This window comes from Dermatophagoides pteronyssinus, unplaced genomic scaffold, assembly GCF_027571235.1.
Source record: "Dermatophagoides pteronyssinus isolate colony J.1.1.1.1 unplaced genomic scaffold, Derpt_VIB-CSIC_2022.12 sq0001, whole genome shotgun sequence".
Lineage (NCBI taxonomy): Eukaryota > Metazoa > Arthropoda > Arachnida > Sarcoptiformes > Pyroglyphidae > Dermatophagoides > Dermatophagoides pteronyssinus.
This window is the reverse complement of record NW_027461525.1, coordinates 4228243-4247618: the sequence shown is the minus strand read 5'-3', so window position 1 is coordinate 4247618 and position 19376 is coordinate 4228243. Positions and strand designations below refer to the sequence as shown.

At 28.5% G+C, this 19376-nt stretch overlaps 3 protein-coding genes across 6 annotated transcripts; all 3 read left to right on the top strand.

The window, feature by feature from the left end:
- Positions 1–243: 243 nt before the first annotated feature.
- Positions 244–3504, top strand: LOC113789245 (major facilitator superfamily domain-containing protein 6-like). The gene is made up of 6 exons (XM_027338759.2): positions 244–604; positions 671–1053; positions 1122–1478; positions 1543–2532; positions 2595–2756; positions 2818–3504. Exons 2-6 carry the CDS (start codon positions 678–680, stop codon positions 3162–3164), a joined length of 2232 nt encoding a protein of 743 aa, XP_027194560.2. The 5' UTR covers positions 244–604; positions 671–677; the 3' UTR covers positions 3165–3504.
- Positions 3505–5121: 1617 nt separating this feature from the next.
- LOC113789212 (zinc metalloproteinase nas-1-like) lies at positions 5122–7784 on the top strand. Its single transcript, XM_075820366.1, has 4 exons — positions 5122–5930; positions 6339–6544; positions 6621–6984; positions 7052–7784. The coding sequence occupies exons 1-4, from the start codon at positions 5861–5863 to the stop codon at positions 7609–7611; spliced, it is 1200 nt and encodes a 399-aa protein (XP_075676481.1). The 5' UTR covers positions 5122–5860; the 3' UTR covers positions 7612–7784.
- Positions 7785–11605: 3821 nt separating this feature from the next.
- On the top strand, positions 11606–15077 carry LOC142644837 (hydroxylysine kinase). Of its 4 annotated transcripts, none has more exons than XM_075819391.1 (2): positions 11606–11728; positions 12166–15077. In XM_075819391.1, exon 2 carries the CDS (start codon positions 12207–12209, stop codon positions 13311–13313), a length of 1107 nt encoding a protein of 368 aa, XP_075675506.1. In that variant the 5' UTR covers positions 11606–11728; positions 12166–12206; the 3' UTR covers positions 13314–15077. The 4 variants fall into 4 exon arrangements, with proteins under 4 accessions (XP_075675506.1, XP_075675499.1, XP_075675501.1 ...); XM_075819384.1 differs by having other exon boundaries at positions 11610–12052; XM_075819386.1 differs by having other exon boundaries at positions 11610–12062.
- Positions 15078–19376: the final 4299 nt, after the last annotated feature.

The following is a 19376-nucleotide window of genomic DNA, read 5'->3' as shown; positions in this document are numbered from 1 at the left end:
TTAGTTCATCAAGTTAGACTGAAATTGCATCATTGAAATAACATGCTTTTAACTTTTTCTGTCATGATAATGATGATATTCAATATTTTTTATCGAAAAAAGTATACAATACAATATCTGATTACAATTTTATCATTATAAACAAAATAAAATTTCCCGGTAGTATCAATTCTATTTATCCGTTTCATTTGTTAAAAAAATTTATACCATGCAAGTTATCGAATAAATTCTTTGAAACTGTAATGTATATATATCGCAGAATCGCTCAATTCTGTTACATTCCATTATATTATTGATTGAAATTTCAGCACTGAATTATATTCAAAAAAATAACGCGCCGGTGCAAATTCTTGACTTGAATTAAATATATAGAAACAACTATAGTTTGATAGCAAAATGAAAGAAACTCAAAGGTTGAAGCGAGTGTTCCATCAATCCAATCGATTTTTCAAAGGAGTCGGTGTTGATGCGATTATGGTATTCGGAAATAAAAAGACATCATCGTTGGGTCACTTTCATCAGGTGTATTCGAAACATTTATTACAAATTCGATAATTCTATCGTGATAGTTCAATAACATTATTACTTGAAACTTATCAATTCAGTAAGCAGAAATTATCGCAATGATTAAGTTGAACCAAGATATTAACCTTTGCTTTGATTATTTTAGTTGGAAAATGAGCAGCCAATTTCCTCGTGGACAGTATGAGGATCCATCGATGACCATGGATTCATCATTATCTGGTCAATGGAATGTCGCACAAGAGCCGCAAGCGTCAACAAGCTATCCAGAACAAACTCAAACAATCATTAGTGATAATGCGGATGGTGGTGGTGCAACTGTCTCTGTTGCTGCAAGTCGAAGACAAGGCGAAAGGCTGCCACCGTTTTCATTCATCACTAATCCAACAATAAATCAGATTTTGATTCAAATTAATCCTGATCTATTCATATCCAAATTGTTTTACTTTTTCTTCTATTCTGCATTTGGATCATTATTCCCATTGATGGCAGTTTATTTCAAACAACTTGGCATGAATCCGATACAAGCAGGTAAAATATTTCAAACGTTCGTTTTTGTCCACACTTATCAAATTTGAATTATTCAATTCTCAATGTAGGAACATTGGTTGGCATAAGACCATTTGTGGAATTCATTGCAGCACCATTTTGGTCTTCCATAGCTGATCGTTTTCATAAATCCAAAGTTATACTGCTGTTCTCATTAGGATGTTGGATAGTATTCACTTTCGCAATGGCTTTTATTCGTCCACCAGCATCGGCTTGCGTTATATTCAATGAAACTCATCACATATTATATACACCATACAGTAACACACCAGGAGAAGAGGTATATGATGATACCTCAACATTGTTGCCTACAACCGAAGAATACATTCCAAATAGTTCGGTCATATCAAATTCTGTTAGTGAATCCGATACGTTGGTTACCAATCAAAATTTTCGCTTTAAAAGAGGTTTGGCTTTGACTATTCGACAATATTTGATTGTATAACTTTTTTTTATTGACAAACGTTATAGATGCTTCTCAAAATATCAAACATAAATTACCACCGAACCATGTAGTTGGAAAATCTCCATTAACTGTAGAATATGCTCTTAATTATAACCAAGAGAAACATGTAACATATTTATCACCTCCATTCTCTACAATTGTTTACAAGCTTGAAGATGTCAAAGAAGTGTTTTTCCTTCTTTTGTTGTTGATAGTTTTGGGTGAATTCTTGAGTGCTCCAGCCATAACATTGGCTGATAGCGCTACGTTGGATTATTTGGGCGAAGATATTGACAAATACGGTCAGCAGCGAATGTATGGATCATTCGGTTGGGGCATCACCATGTTATTGGTGGGAATGGCTTTGGATAATTCAACAAAATTTAAAGATCACCCGTGTGATCCACATAGTGGCGAAAGAAATTATGTGACTTGTTTCTCGATTTTTGCTTTTCTAATGTCATGCACTTTATTGATAGCTACCAAATTTAAATTCGAAGAGTCACCTGAATATTCTAACGAAATACAATTAAATTCATATGAAAATGAGCCTGGCCCGAAACCATGGCAGAATACGGCTCCAGCTATAAACATACCGAAAGAATTTCAAGAAAAAAATCGAAAAGGAGAAATTATTGATCGTTGGAAGAGCGCTGTGTTCGCTCAACGAACTCGTACATTGCCCAGTTGGGTTGCTGTATTGCGATCGATGAATGATTCGCGTAAATTAGCTTTCTTATTGGTCACTTGGTTGATGGGATTCGGTGTCGGATTAGTTTTCACATTTTTGTTCTGGCACCTACAAGATCTTGGTGGAACGCCAACGCTTTATGGCTATGCTTCGGTGATCAACCACATATCAGAAATTGGGGCTTATTTCTTTAGTATTAATTTAATACAACGTTTTGGTCATACTAAAGTGTTGTGCTTTGGCCTACTTTGTAATGCTTTCCGCTTCATATATATTTCTTGGCTTGATAATCCTTGGTGGGTTTTGCCTCTTGAACTTATCCAAGGTTAGTTGACCTAATCATAATCTCTAATAAAGTAATAAATTATTTTCAAACATTAATATCAGGTGTGACACATGCAACAGTTTGGGCAGCTGCTTGCAGTTATATGACACAAAATACTGAACTTGAGCTTCGTGCTTCTGCTCAAGGTGTAATGCAAGGCATTTATCAAGGACTAGGAAGAGGAAGTGGTTCACTTCTTGGTGGTGTTATCATAAATCGTTTTGGTATTTATTTTTCACTCTCTTTCATTCATAGATTCATTAAATTTAACTTTTTGAATTTCAGGTTCTAGAATTACTTTTTTTCTCTACGGTCTAATTTGCGCCGCAGTTTTAGGATTATTCGTTCATTTGAATTATTATCGCAAAAATGAAGGTTACAAATTTGAAGAAAAAATTATCGAAGATCCGGTGATCACGATCAATGATTCAAGTGCTTTAGCACCGCATGGTGTACCGACCAACCCAATCGCTCGTTCGGTTTCAAGACAAAATGTTGATCAATCAGAAAATCATCTTCAACAATCTAAACCGATTAACAATCGAATGGAAGGCAATTGGAATACCAACGATAACGAAAATTTTGCCTCCAATTCAAATAACACTTGGGATCCAAATGTAGTTTGGAATTGATAGTTCAATTCATTATTTAATATGAACATCCAAAATGGATCAATTGATTAGTGTTTTTTTTTCTTGACAGGAATCACAAAAGTCAAACTAATTATTAAGGTTGTGAATCGAGTGACTTTTAGAAAATTTTATTTTCATCCCACATTTATTCTTATTCTCGTTGTCCACCTAAACTATTTTATTGAGTGAACAAAATGTTTTCCACCTTTTAATTCCAATGTTTTTTTAATCTTCTAATTTTCGATTTCGTTGTTCCAAACAAAACACATTGAATTCATGTTACTTTGAAAAATAGTTATGTTTGTTTTCAGTGTTTTAGATTATTTTTGACCAAAGATTTTTTTAAAAAAATAGTAAAAATATGCAACTCAAACATATTGTTTTCTTTCCGATCATGAATCGAAACAAAACTACATAAAACTATTACAAGAATATTGGTTGTGTGTTTGTGTATGTTTGCCACATCTTCACATTGAAACCTAATATCAAATTATCAAAACCAAAACAAAAAAAGAAAGCGCGAAAACAAAACAAATTTTACGCCTGATTGAATTTTAATTTTAACTCGTTTTTCATTCAATTATTAATATATATTATGAAAAACAACAATTTTTTGTGATTATATGATTTTGGTTGCTTACAACATGCTAAACATTCATTGTTCAATAATGGAACAGCGGAAAAAAATCGATACATCAATGAGGAGCTGATCAAAGTAAAAAAATTTTATTTGAAAAAATACAATACACGTGTTATGTAATACATTATTCACCTAGTTTTTATTCACACCCAAAATATTGCATTGTGTTGTTTTTCTTTTAAATTCTACAATTCAATAGGTTTTGCCATGACTAATTTTTCTGTTTGTTTGCTTGTTCTCAACGAATCGATTTCGTATTGAATTTTGAAGTTTCATTTAAAAACAAAACGACAAAAAAAAACATCGAATACAAACACACGGAAATGAACATTTATTTATCATTGAATATTGTCCACAAATATTTTCATTCAACAAATATTTTAATTCAATTATATATTGTGTAATAACTCTTTCGAAACTATTATTTGCATGATATTATTTCTTATTTTTTGTTATTGTTTCCATTGTTGCTTATAATTTTTCTCTCTTTTTTTTTCTCCCCTTTTTTTTGACCTAAACAACAATATCTGAACCATAATTATCAAATAATAATAATTAAAAATCAATAAAAAAAGTGTTATATCATCCATTTAAATGATCCATACTATTTTGAAATTTATTATTTATTGAATTCAATAAAAGTTGTATACCGTTTTTTCCCATTTAAATTGATTGACAAATAAACATAAATTGAATATTTGATATGTAACAAAAAAAAACAAACAAACATTTTTCCTTAATGTTCTGCATTCTTTGAAATAATGATGATGATGACGATGATGAAATTATTATTATCATTATTATAAATCTTTAATTAATTAAAAACAGTATGAAATGAACGTTTTGGGTAATCATTATATATTAATCGAATATATATTTTAAAATCAATCAAACTAAAAATGACTATGCAAACTAAAAAGTAATTGCCATATAGAATTTCGGTTATACACAATATTATTGATAATGATTTTTTTGTTGTTTTCGGGAAAAAAAACAACTCTTTTTCAATGTGCGTGCGTGTGTGTTAGGGGAGGAAACATTAATAATGTGGATAATGATTATCATCAAACGCGTGAAATTGTGATTTGACACCTTGACACCGACTTGAATGAATTAATTTGGAAAAAAATACATGAAAAACAAAAAAAATCAAAATTGAGCCCTCAATGATTTGGCATTGGTACTTATATGATTATATGATTATTAAAGATTTTCGATACGAAAAAAAAGTCATAGAGTTCATGTTATCTCTTAACGTGTTTGAAACAACAAAGGTGTTTATATGAATAAAGGAAAGAACAGTAAAAAAATCATCAAACAAAAAAGACAATTCGGTTGCGACCGATTATGTCGAGTGAAAAAAAAAGAACATGTCAGCACAAGTTTCTCTTTTCATTTTTCTTTTTCTAATTTTCATCTTTGTTATCATTCGGGAACAAACAAACGGACCCAAATTGTTACTCTATTTTTTTCTCTTGTTTTTGTTTCAAAAGCCTATTATTGACCCGAAATGTCACCAATGATATTTTGTCTTGGAAACACAACAAAAAAATTGATGTCATAGTCTGATATATCACTGTCTCTGTTTAGCTTCTGGTCGACAAATGAATATATTTTGAACAAATAAATTGTCTCAACCAAATTACGACAAACTTTACTAAACATCAAACATATATCATTTGTTTATCCAAATGGGAACACAATCGAATTGATCGTCGATTGGGATTGGTGACGATTGATTTTTGTTTTGTTTTGATATGTTTCAATCATCTACTGTCTCTTTCTTTATTTGTTGTACAAATGTGATACATATTGTTTCATGAAACGAATCTGGATGTCATGATATTCGATAATTATTTTGTTTGACCATTTTTTCTGTCTTCATCATCATCATCATCGTCATCATCATCATCGTCATCATTGTTTGTTGATTTATTTTATCGAAAAGTTTTCGATATTGATTCCTTAAACGACAATTCGAAATTGATCATCGTGCCTCAAATCATTTTGATTTTTGTTTTTTCCAATTTGATGAAAAAATAATAATCGTAACACTATGCAAATGCTAGTCTTTCATACAATCGCCATCCTTTTAGTGATTGTTCCAACTTATTCCTATCGAAAAGGTAAAACAAAAAACAAGTTTAACTTTTAACAATAAACAAATAAAATTAAACGTTTTTATTTGTTAAAATGAATATAACAAATGCTTTTAATTAGGGTTTTCATTTTTTTTCTTCGTTACTAGAATAGTAATTATATCCAATATGAATAACTTTCAAATTTAGCTATTTGAAAACAATTAGGCAATTACTTTTTTGTTTGTTTGTATATTATCAAACAGTTCCCTTCAACAAAAAAAAAAAATCTATAGCTATTTATCCAATGATCTAATTCACCATACAAATGTGTTAGCTTTATTTGAATTGTAGTGTATATTATCTTTAGTAAAATAATAGCAACAATCCATATTTATAATATCTATTGTAACAAAAAAAAACTTATTGAAAGTTTCATCTATCCAATGTCAACAGTGAGACGTTTTCATCAACAAAACAACATTTTTAACGGTGCTGTTGATACAACCTTTTTATCGTCCGATGATTTTTATCGAGCACAAAACATGTCATTCAGTGAAACGGAACCAAAAGCTTCAGTTATAATGCCGTTAAATGATCCAGAGATGCATTATACTTATTATGAAGGTGATATGATGATACAAGAAAGTGATGAGAAAAAGGTTAGTATTATTTTCCGTTAAATATAATGATTTTATCAAATAAAAATAAAAATTAATCAATTTCCGCTAATGAAAGGTTGCAATGTATACTGCTAAAAGATGGCCATACGGTCGCATTCCTTATGTAATGGAAAATAAATTTACCGATCAAGAACGAGCTGCTATTGCCCGTGGTATGATGATATTGCAGGAAAGAACATGTATACGTTTTGTACCAAAAAAACAAAACGATCATGATTATGTTCTAATAAAACGTGGTCCAGGCTGTGCAGCACACGTAGGTAAAATTGGTGGACAACAATGGGTTATACTTGGACAAGGTTGCTATGGCATCGAAACAGTCACGCATGAATTAATGCATTCGGTCGGTTTTATTCATGAACAATCACGACCAGATAGAGATGAACATGTGGAAATTGTTTGGAACAATATCAAATCGAGTGAGCATCTATTTTATTAGTATTTGTTGTTTAGATCTAAACCAAGAAAAAAATCTTTATTTCTTAGCTGCTAAACGAAATTTTCGTAAACATGAAACTGATTATCTGGCTGATCATGGATTTCCATACGATCTAATGTCTGTTATGCATTATCGACAATATGCATTCTCAAAAAATCGTAAACCAACCATCCTACCAAAACGTCCGGTACCTTATTTACGTTGTCGTGGACTTGATTGTCCATCCGAATTAGATATTGAAAAAATTAATTTCCTTTATAAATGTCATAAAAAAGATGATTTTGAAGATAATTACATCGATGATGCTATTGATAACAATGAGATTGATATAGATGATACATTTGAATCAAACAATCATATTCATCGACAAATTAATCCACATTTTTATCAAAATGGTCATCATAGAAATCATTTTAGAAATTATAATAATGATCATCAATTACCTCAAGAAATGCAACCAATCAATGATAAATCAGAATATGAACAACGTAACAAACTTCGCCATTTATTGATTGATTCTCCTCGATCATCGATCGGTCATTTTAATGGTCCAAACATTCCTTATGTTTCAATGTTTCATTCATTTATACCAACTTCTCTGATTTAAATATCTTTATGTGACAAGGTGTTTTATTTTTATATTGATTGAGTAGTTCGTTTGTAAATAATATATGCATGCAACTACACACACACTTCCTATTAGGTTCATTTATCATATTTTCTATTACAAAATTTTGTATTTATTTTGCTTTTTATTATCATCAAATAGGATAAAAATCAAAAAAAAAAAATATATATTTCTTTTTATTTTCGCCAGATGGCTATGCATGCATAGTGTATGCAGGTTTAATTACATTTTTTCCCGCAAATATATCATATATTCGACACACAGAAAAATGAAACGTAAAATAGTTCGATTTTTTGCCAAAAAACCATAACATTTTTGGGTTTTAACGTCATCCACAAAATGTTATGGTTTTTTTCCTCAATATTTTATGGAAAACTGAAATCGTGAAATATTAGGATTTTTTTCCAGAATATTTCATGATTTTTGGCCAATCTTATACTCAGCCCAAACATTTCATGGATTTTTTGTTTTGCCCAAACATTTCATGGATTTTTCTGCTAGCCTCAATATTTCATGGATTTTTTGTTTTGCCTCAATATTTCATGGATTTTTTTGCTAGCCTCAATATTTCATGAAAAATTTCTGGACTTAGAAAATTTTTTTCATTTTTTGGATTAATCAAAATTTCATAATAAAATATGTACAATTTGACACTCGGCCAAACATATCGCGTTTGCAATGAATTTGCGAAGTTGGATCTACAAAAAAATGATTGATTTGAAACCACGTTTCAATGAGAATGGAATTCTATCCTATCCTATCTTCCGGTCAGAATAATCATACAGACAAAATGGATGTTTCCTAAGCAAATTTTTTTCAATAGGGCTAAAGAAGAAGGTATTGGATTGGATCTTCCTCCATTTGTCTACGATGAGTTCCAATCGAATTGACTAATATCTAATCTGGTTAAAAAATGTGAAGGGGTCAAATGCTGCAATTTGATCATGAAGCCAAAACTAGTGGCTGTTGTTAACTGGCTTTGTAAACAACTGTTAACCTTAAATTGCTTTTGAATATCTGATTGGATTCATGATCGATTCATGAAAAGATTTGGTAAATCGATGTTTGTTCGATTGAGCCATAACAATTGAACTTGAAATTTGAAACAATTCGCTAACATTCGAAACATTGTTGATAATTCAATTAAACAATTGAAATAATTCGAATCCAGCATTTTTGTTTTTAAACGAAGTTTTTGTTTTTCGTTTGCCATTTGACTATTTTTCGAATCAGAAAATATTATTTTGTGTAACGGCTCAAAGCATGGAAAAAACAATAGAAAGCGTTGTGGCTGGATAAGGAAATCTCCAACGGTCGAACGAGAAATCGGAAGCGACATGGAACTCAAGCAAGCATCAGTGGTGAACTGAGGGCAACCAAGGAAGATTCATCCATTCATGATAAATTATTGGAAATCACATAGCCATGATTTGAGCGATAATCTGGAAAAGAAAGCAAACAAATCGGAGAATTTCAATCTATCCTTGGCCAATAATCTTAATTTTTTATAATTTTATTCACTGATTAACTTGTTTACTTTTTGTTTATGAATTTAAAAAATGATCTTTATGCCACCTTAGTCGGCTAAATTTATCTTTCTTTTCTCTTTTATTTCGCATTTTTTTTGTAAATAAAAATATTTTTAACCAGAATATTTCATGATTTTTTGCCCAAAAATATTCAGTCTTTTTCCAGAATATTTCATGGATTTTTCCAAGAAATATTAGGTCTTTTCCAGAATATTTCATGGATTTTTCCAAGAAATATTAGGTCTTTTCCAGAATATTTCATGGATTTTTCCAAGAAATATTAGGTCTTTTCCAGAATATTTCATGATTTTTTGGCCACAAATATTTGAGTTTTTTGCCTCAATATTTCATGGATTTTGCCCAGAAATACAAAAAAAGAAAAAAAACATAACATTTTGTGGATGACGTTAAAACCCAAAAATGTTATGAATTTTGCCGTATATTTTACGACTTTATTTTTCTGTGTGGATTGAATGAATGGTATGAGGAATTTTTTTTCAATAATGATTTCACTGTTATTTGATCATCATGAATTTTTCATCGAATAAGTCGTGTGCGTGATTAGAGTAGTTGATCAAATTAGCTTTGCTGTTCTGTTTTTTTTAACGGAAATCGACTTGTTTGATTCAATGGGTATAGAATTTTTTCATGTGGAAAAAAACTAGAAAAAAATTTTTGTTTCATAACATCTCAACCACAACTACTGAATCTAAATTGCAATACAAATTTTGTATTGAATGTTTTTTGTTTGTTTGAACTAACAACTTTATTCCACTGGAATTTTTTTTCGTTTCGTTTATTCTTTAATTACATTACAATGACACAAACAAAAGAGAATTTGTTACATGAAGTTCTAATAGATTCAGGTATATTAAAACTAAACGAAAAAAATGAATTAACAGGAAATGGTCGATTCAGTTTTCAAATTCTTTTCAACTCTTAACAAAAACAAAATGATAAAAATAAATAAACAGGGAATAATTTAGCTCTCCATCCATACTATGTATCAAAAAAAATAAACATCAATTCAGGTTTGTAATTGATGTGTGTATATTCTCTCTGTTTAGCTAAATACAGAAAGAAAAAACAAAGAAATTTTTTTTTGTTTCGCTTTGTTTTAGATTCAACCAAATTTTGTTCACCATTATTATATAATGGAAAACAAAATTAAAAAGAATGAATATTTGAAACTTAAAAATTTATTCAAACAACAACAACAACAAAAAAAATCCGATTCATTCGGTTATAAAATAAACAATATGTTGTAATTTCTTATTATTAAGCTGTTGTTTTTGATTTTCTTTCACTAATTTCATTCATTTCATAGTTTCATCTTTCAAACATCATCAAAAAAGATAATAAACAGAAACTTTTGAAATTTTTTGAAAACAAAGTAAAGCAACAAAAAATTTTCATTTAAATTGTGAATTTATGAATTTTTATTCAAATATTCTGTTTGTTTGTTTGGTTGAATGTTATGGTACGTGTAATAATGTATTTAGGTTGCTTGGTGGGGCTGTGTGTGTGTGTGTTTGGTAATCATTTTAATCAGAATTTTATTAAAATTTTCAGAGATTTTTTTTTGAATTTGCCTATACATTGTTTATTTGGATATACAAAAGCCAGCAAGAGATGGAAACAAAAACAAAAAAATAGTGAAAGAATGAATCACTATGAAATCATTTTTTTTTTTTGTTCTTGCCTATCCATTATATATGATCATCGGTTTTCATATATCGTTGTTGAAAAATGTTTTTATGTGAAGAAGAAGAAAAAAAAGTTATTTTTTTCCAAAATGTTACATTTATTTTGGAAACATCTTATGTCTAATAATAAAAATAATAAAGAATTTTTTTTTCTTTTTAGTTATAAATGAATTATACATAATCTTGTCGACAATACTAAATTCTATGTTCATTTTTTTATTATCATTGATTAGTTATGATAATGTTTGATGTGCATTTTTTTGTTCTTTGTTTGAAAATGGAAAAAAAAAATTCAAACAAGATCAGAAACCATCTTTATATAATAAATTACACATTATAAATATTTGTAACAAACAAACATATATAATATATCAATGATGATCATAATTTAATATTGTCAATATAGTAGTTTTTTTAATAAGGATATTAATCAAAAATTCATATTATTTCTCATTATATTATCAATAAAAAACACACACACACACATACATTTGTCAATTGAAATTGATGTGCAAATATATATAAATTATCTACAGTTAACAATTGTCAATTTATCAACAAAAACCAAAAAAAAATTTGAATAATATAAACAGGGAAAAAAATGAAAAGAAAATTTTTTTGATAAATACGAAACATGGGTAATATATACTCTTTTCATTCATTCATTCGTTCATTTTTCAATAGTTCCTAATCATTTGAACAATATAGAACAAAATTGTCTCCTTCTTTTTTAAGGATTTCAAACAAACAAAAAAAAACAAATAGACAGAACAAAGTCGAAACGATAGGGAACCAAACAAAAAAACAAGCTCCCTTGGTTCACAAAAGTATACTGCATTGATGATAGATTTCAATGAAAATGTTAAGATGCTTTCGTATTGTTTTCTTTTCTTTACGTTTTTTAATTTTATTTTATTGCATGCATCATCTTGATTTTTTTGTTCTCAAATCGTTTTTTTTTGTTGTTGTTGTTTGATCTTTTCTATTTCTTTTTAATAGTATATATTATTGTCGTTGTAATTGTATCGTCTATTTTAGAACCCTTATTTTTTTATTCAATTATTTGTCCAAAACAATGTATATCATATGTGAAGTGATAGTGTGTATACCCAAAATGAATTTTTGATCATCATTTGAACATTCTTGCGACAAGTACCAATAAACAGCTTGTATTTGTTGTTTTAGGTATATTCATGTACATAAAATAATTTTTTTTATTCTATTATAATGATGATCATCTCATGTTTATTCTCCGGTAGTTATCATACAATTTTTTTTCTTTTTATTATGCAATATAGATGAATAATTTACATCATTTTTTCGAATAATAATAATAAACATGGAACAACAACAATATGGTGAACAAAATGATCAAACAAAACCACCATTACTTTGTGATCAAGATATAATCACATTGTGTAAAACATTCTACGATATTCATGTTGAACGTGTTAAACAATTGAATAGTTATGATGATCGTAATTTTATTGTTCACATTAGTAATGGTGATAAATTCGTGCTAAAAATAACCAATTCGCATGATAGTGAACAGCCAGGTCTATTGGATGGCCAAAATGATATGATTTTATTTCTTTCAAGCCAAAATTTCAATGTTCCTTGTCCAATCAAGAATATCAATGGAGATTATTTGGCTCGTATTCAATTACCCTTGAATAATAATCCAACAATCAATTCGGCAAAAACTTTTGCGATTCGTTTATTTGTTTATGTGGAAGGAATTATTCTATATAATGTATCGATTGATCGACAGCTACTCATTGATTGTGGCAAATATCTGGCACAAATCAATTTGGCGTTGGAAAAATTTGACAATAAAGTTATTCGTACAAGAAAATTCTTCTGGAGTTTAGCAAATGTTCCAAAATTGTATGATTATCTTAGCTATATAAAAAATCCTTCTCATAATGAATTAGTTTCAAATTGTGTTAAAGATTTTGAACAAATAATTTTATCATCATTCGATTCGATGAAACAATCATATTTGCACGGAGATTTTAATGAACAAAACATTATTGTTCGCAAAATCAATAATGCATATCGAATATACGGACTTATTGATTTCGGCGATATATTCTATGGTCCTCTTATATTTGATATTGCAATTTTCATTGCTTATGTTATGCTATTAGACACTGATTTTGATAGCATTCTTGATGCTCCAAAGTTTGTATTAAATGGATATTGTAGCTTGATACCATTGGACAATCATGATATTTACAAAATATTGATCTGTGCTCGAGCACGATTAAGTCAATCTCTTACCTTGGGGGCCTATACACATTCATTTCAACCCGACAACGAATATTTATTGACAACAGCCAAAAAAGGTTGGACCATATTGGAACGATTATGTAGTTTTGACGATGTTCAAAAACAATTGATCGAACATTGGATGGATGGGGCTAACACATCAACAAAACAATAGCTAATCATTATAATTGATGGGTTTATCTCGAAAAAGAAAAACACAGAAATAAATGATTTTTTTCGGGCCAAAAATGTTTGATAATCTCATAGTTTTTTGTTTCATTTTGTTCATCTTTATTCTTCATACGTGTTAGTCATGTTGATGGAACATAATTTTTTTTTGTTTTTTTTTGTGTTTGTGTGAAAGATGAGGCGCAGTTACCAAGTTATCCCATTTGATCATAATTGTATTTCGATTCTGTTAATGTTAATCACATATATGATGTAGATTTTATGGCCATAATTGCGAATGATCTTACATCGAACAACCAAGTCTTATACACACAGAAAAATGAAACGTAAAATAGTTCGATTTTTTGCCAAAAAACCATAACATTTTTGGGTTTTAACGTCATCCACAAAATGTTATGGTTTTTTTCCTCAATATTTTATGGAAAACTGAAATCGTGAAATATTAGGATTTTTTTCCAGAATATTTCATGATTTTTTGCCAATCTTATACTCAGCCCAAACATTTCATGGATTTTTTGTTTTGCCCAAACATTTCATGGATTTTTCTGCTAGCCTCAATATTTCATGGATTTTTCTGCTAGCCTCAATATTTCATGGATTTTTCTGCTAGCCTCAATATTTCATGGATTTTTTCACCAGCCTCAATATTTCATGAAAAATTTCTGGACTTAGAAAAAATTTTAAAATCTTAATTTTCATTTTTTGGATTTATCAAAATTTCATAATAAAATATGTACGATTTGAAAAAATATGTTAACTGAATGACACTCGGCCAAATATATCGCGTTTGCAATGAATTTGCGAAGTTGGATCTACAAAAAAATGATAGATTTGAAACCACGTTTCAATGAGAATGGAATCCTATCTCCCGGACAGAATAATCATACAGACAAAATGGATGTTTCCTAACCAAATTTTTTTCAATGGGGCTAAAGAAGAAGGTATTGGATTGGATCTTCCTTCATTTGTCTACGATGAGTTCCACTCGAATTGACTAATATCTAATTTGGTTTAAAAATATGAAGGGGACAGATGTGGCAATTTGTTCATGAAGCCAAAACTAGTGGCTGTTGTCATTCGGTGGCTTCGTAAACAACTTATAACCTAAAATTGCTTTTGAATATCTGATTGGATTCATGATCGATTCATGAAAAGATTTGGTAAATCGATGTTTGTTCGATTTAGCCATAACAATTGAACTTGAAATTTGAAACAATTCGTTAACATTCGAAACATTGTTAATAATTCAATTAAACAAATGAAATAATTCGAATCCAGCATTTTTGTTTTTAAACGAAGTTTTTGTTTTTCGTTTGCCATTTGACTATTTTTCGAATCAGAAATATTATTTTGTGTAACAGCTTAAAGCATCGAAAAAACAATAGAAAGCGTTGTGGCTGGATAAGGAAATCTCCAACGGTCGAGCGAGAAATCGGAAGCGATACGGAACTCAAGCAAGCATCAGTAGTGAACTGAGGGCAACCAAGGAAGATTCATCCATTCATGATAAATTATTAGAAATCACATAGCCATGATTTGAGCGATAATCTGGAAAATAAAGCAAACAAATCGGAGAATTTTAATCTATCCTTGGCCAATAATCTTAATTATTTTATTCACTGATTAACTTGTTTACTTTTTGTTTATGAATTTAAAAAATGATCTTTATGCCACCTTAGTCGGCTAAATTTATCTTTCTTTTCTCTTTTATTTCGCATTTTTTTGTAAATAAAAATATTTTTAACCAGAATATTTCATGATTTTTTGCCCAAAAATATTCAGTCTTTTTCCAGAATATTTCATGGATTTTTCCAAGAAATATTAGGTCTTTTTCCAGAACATTTCATGGATTTTTCCAAGAAATATTAGGTCTTTTTCCAGAATATTTCATGATTTTTTGGCCACAAATATTTGAGTTTTTTGCCTCAATATTTCATGGATTTTGCCCAGAAATACAAAAAAAGAAAAAAAAACGTAACATTTTGTGGATGACGTTAAAACCCAAAAATGTTATGGATTTTGCCGTATATTTTACGACTTTATTTTTCTGTGTGTATGGCTAACAACAACAACAACAACAAAAAAAAACAAAGAAAATTTGTGGCCATTTGATCCAATTCTATAATCAAAAATATGTAATCAAACCAATCAAAATCCATATCCAAATAAAAAATTTTAATTATTAAAAATTAGAGCGAATCAAAATGATAATTAATTAATAATTTTTCTGGAATCAGCAAAAAAAATTAATTATTCTTTTTCCTATAAAATGAAATAAAATGAAAATTGCACAAAATTCAAGAAGAAAAAAATTTATTTACTTTTCTAATCGACTTTTTCCATTTGTTTTTATATTCGTTTTGTTTCTAGCATTTCTAGAAATTTAAAAATGTTTTATTTATTCTTCTATGAGGAAAAAAATTGGCCAAACCATCAAAAGAAAACCGTGTGACCGAACATCATTCTTCATTGGATACCTGAAAAATAGAATTGAGATAGCTATGGTTTTTGTTTTCCTTCTTTTCTCATTTTCTCTCTCCCGTTCAGTTTATATCGTCGATCACACAGGAAGAAAAATAAAATTTTAAAGAAATTCATCCTTTTTCTTCAGCGATAAATTATTCTCTTACAATAATGAAACTTTTTGTTTTGTTTTGTTTCGATTTATATTGAGAAAAAAAATATATACCTAAATCTATCATTTTGTCAACTTGATCTATTCTTTGTTTTTCTTCTTGCTTCTTTTTTTTCAGAAACAATTTTTAGACTTTTACACAATGTCATTTTTGGCTAGCAGAATTTCATTACTTTTTTGTTTTACTTTAATTTGATTGCCAAATTAAAAATGAAAAGAAAAATAGAAAGTAACAAAAAAAAAAAAAAAAAAAAATTTACTCATTAATTGAAGGAGACTTTATAACTTCACATTCTTTTAAAAACTATCTTTTATTTTATATTTAGTCCTTATATTCATCTATGTGAACTTTATTATCTCATATTCCTTCAAATCTTTCTCAATATTGTATTTTTATTTTTTTTTTTTTTTTAATATTACTTTCATATGAATATTGTATTATATTAATTGATTTTTCTTAATTGATATTGTATTGTATTATTTTTAATTCACGCAATTATCCTAGCGGATATGCGTTTTCCAATAAAATTATTATTATTATTATTAATTGAAGGAGAGAGAGAGATAGAAAAAAAACGGACAGAATTCGTTTTCTATTAAGTCAAATGACAAAGGTTTCTTTTTCTTTCTCAAACGATGTTCGGTGATGATGATGAATGAATAGAATAATCTTTAATTATTTAAATTATATATCCACAATTTTGTTTTTTTTTTTGTTTTCAATTTCAATTTTAACTATATATACGAGACCGTTAGATTGATGTTGCTGTTTGCAACTTTATACGTGATGCATGAATAACATTAAATTTATTTGTTTTTTTTTCATTTTCAAATAATAATGAAAAATTCCAGTTTGACCAATAAAGTTCAGTTTGGTTTCAGTAATTTTTTTTAATATTATTATTAATGTTGTTGTTTTAACGAGCAAATTGTTTGCAATACAAATAATAATATATATTTGAAAATCAAATAATGAAAAAAAAACTTTTTTTGTTTCTCATTTCTATTGATCATAGAATATTTTCCAACCATGATGATGATGATGATTTTCTGAACATGTGTTTGGCGAACAGAATATTTTTTTGTTTTTTTTAGTTACCATCATAATTTTTAATTTGATTTGTTTTGTTTTTCCAAATAATCTGAATATGAATATTTTAGTTAGTATTCACTGTAATCGGACAATAAATTATTTTGGGTTTGAAAATGTAAAAAAAATGTGAAAACAAAAATTGTTCGATAGTGTACCATTGATTTATGATGTGAGAATAATTTGTTTTTTGTTGCAATTCTCTCTTTTTTTCGCATCTTGAATTGTATGTGAACTTATTATTCAACACCGAGTGTATAGAATTATCATCATTTCAAGAAGTTTGTCAAATATCGAACGGACAATCTATTTGATAGCATTTATAATCATGTTTATTTATATAAATAGACATTAATAGATTATGATAACAACAAATAAACTTTGAAAGGAAATATAGATTTACAACAAACATAAAAAAAATAATAAAGCAAACTCATAACATTTATAATCTGATCAATAGTAAATTCTATGATTAATTGATGCTTGTATTTTGTAACCAATCTGAAATGATGATGATCACGATAATGTTATTGAACGACAGTGCTTTTTTTCAGTGATATAGTTCAGGAAAAACACAACAGCATTTCCGTTATCAATGTTGCAAAAAAAAAACTATTTCATAAGTATCATTCAAGTCCATATCGCTTGAATCAATATTTGATTCTTGATTCTATAAACATATATAAACACATACACACACACATATACGCCCATATGCCAATCGTTTCTCATTGACTTTTTTGATATGAATACACATTGATGTTTTTGTTGATTTGATTCAATCATTAGCTTACATGGATACAGAATCAAAATCAAAATTAAAAAAAAAAATACTGAAAATGGCAACAACAAAAAATCGATCTGCATGTATATACTCTTTTGTAATGTGTATATTTGTTTATGTAAAAGATGAATTTGTATTCTGTATTTGTTGTTGTTGTTTTCTTTTTGTCTCTGTTTTTGTTTAAGAATAGGAAAGAAGAAAAAAATTTCCTGAATTCTTGAATTGTAAGTTTTATTTGGCCATGGTAAACCATAATACAATAATTAGAATGAATTGGATGAACATCCGAACAAAATGTTTATAATACATGTATTGAATCGGTTACCGATTTTCATATTAGACAAATGCACACCCACACACACAATTATTGAATCCATTGTGAGAGTGGTGTGTAAATTAATCGAATGTAGCCAAAAAAAAACTAAAATGATGAAGAAAAAGTGAATGAAATAAAATCAAATGCGACAGTGTGGAATTTTGTTTTGTTTAGTTTTTCTTCTGATTATTAGATTTTCACATACAGAACATAACAGAATATAATAGTTTCAAGTTTCGAAGTAGTTTCGATAGTTTTTTCCTCTCCAATGGTAATTTCATTGTTTAAAGAAAAATTTTTTTTTTCATGTTTTGTTTTTTTCTGGTTATTTATTTAAAAAACTGTTGACTGTAGATTTTTTTATATCTAACCGAATCGAAAAATAATTATCATAAGCTAATTTGCAATTCATTTATCGGTCATTTTGAAAATCGTTTACGTTTGTCGAATATTTATGGATAAAAATTGTATTGGCAAGAAAAAGAACAAAAATATTCAAAATTCCTGTAAAAAAAATTTTTCTTTGTTTTTATTATTATTATTATCATTATTTTTATTCTTTGCATTCATTTTGTTCATGCGTTGCCTTGAATTGTTGCGCAGAAGCGTCAATAGAATATATCAAATAATGATAATAATAATAATAAAAGTTTTTTTTTCATGTTTAAGGCTTCATGTGTTGGAAAACAAGAATCCTAGAACCGGAGAAAAATAAAACCAATATCAAAGGCAGAAGTCTACCGATTTAAGTTGTTGTTGTTGTTGTTATTGTTAATGTTACTGTTGCTTTTGATATTTGGGGCATTCGAAAGATTGGCGCCTCTATGGCCATACGAATTCGCACACACACAGACACATATACAAATTCAGCCCAGATAGAGATCCTGGTTGATCAGTTATTTGGTTTGGGCAAAAAACCCTAGAGAGAGAGAGATAGAGTGATAGTGAAAGTTTTTTCTTTGAGATAGGTGGCACAGACGCTACGAAAAACTTTGTTACAATTATCACATAAACACTAAACATACCAAGCGGCAAAATGTTGACTTGCCGCCTTTTAATTTCATCAATACTTACCAACAAATTATTCCGAAGTTTGTTTTTTCTCGCATATATCATACATTTTTTTCTGCTATTCCGGATATCTAAGATATAGTGTTTTGTTAATCAGTGTGGTTCATTCAAATCTGTCCATTCAAGTTGTTTCAATATTTTTTTTTTTTTTTT

Coding starts and splice junctions, on each gene's coding strand:
- LOC113789245 (XM_027338759.2), top strand. CDS start 678: ATGAGCAGCCAATTTCCTCGTGGACAGTATGAGGATCCATCGATGACC. Junction 1,054..1,121: donor CATGAATCCGATACAAGCAG/GTAAAATATTTC, acceptor TTCTCAATGTAG/GAACATTGGTTGGCATAAGA. Junction 2,757..2,817: donor TGTTATCATAAATCGTTTTG/GTATTTATTTTT, acceptor TTTGAATTTCAG/GTTCTAGAATTACTTTTTTT.
- LOC113789212 (XM_075820366.1), top strand. CDS start 5,861: ATGCAAATGCTAGTCTTTCATACAATCGCCATCCTTTTAGTGATTGTT. Junction 5,931..6,338: donor AACTTATTCCTATCGAAAAG/GTAAAACAAAAA, acceptor CAATGTCAACAG/TGAGACGTTTTCATCAACAA. Junction 6,545..6,620: donor AAGAAAGTGATGAGAAAAAG/GTTAGTATTATT, acceptor CGCTAATGAAAG/GTTGCAATGTATACTGCTAA.
- LOC142644837 (XM_075819391.1), top strand. CDS start 12,207: ATGGAACAACAACAATATGGTGAACAAAATGATCAAACAAAACCACCA.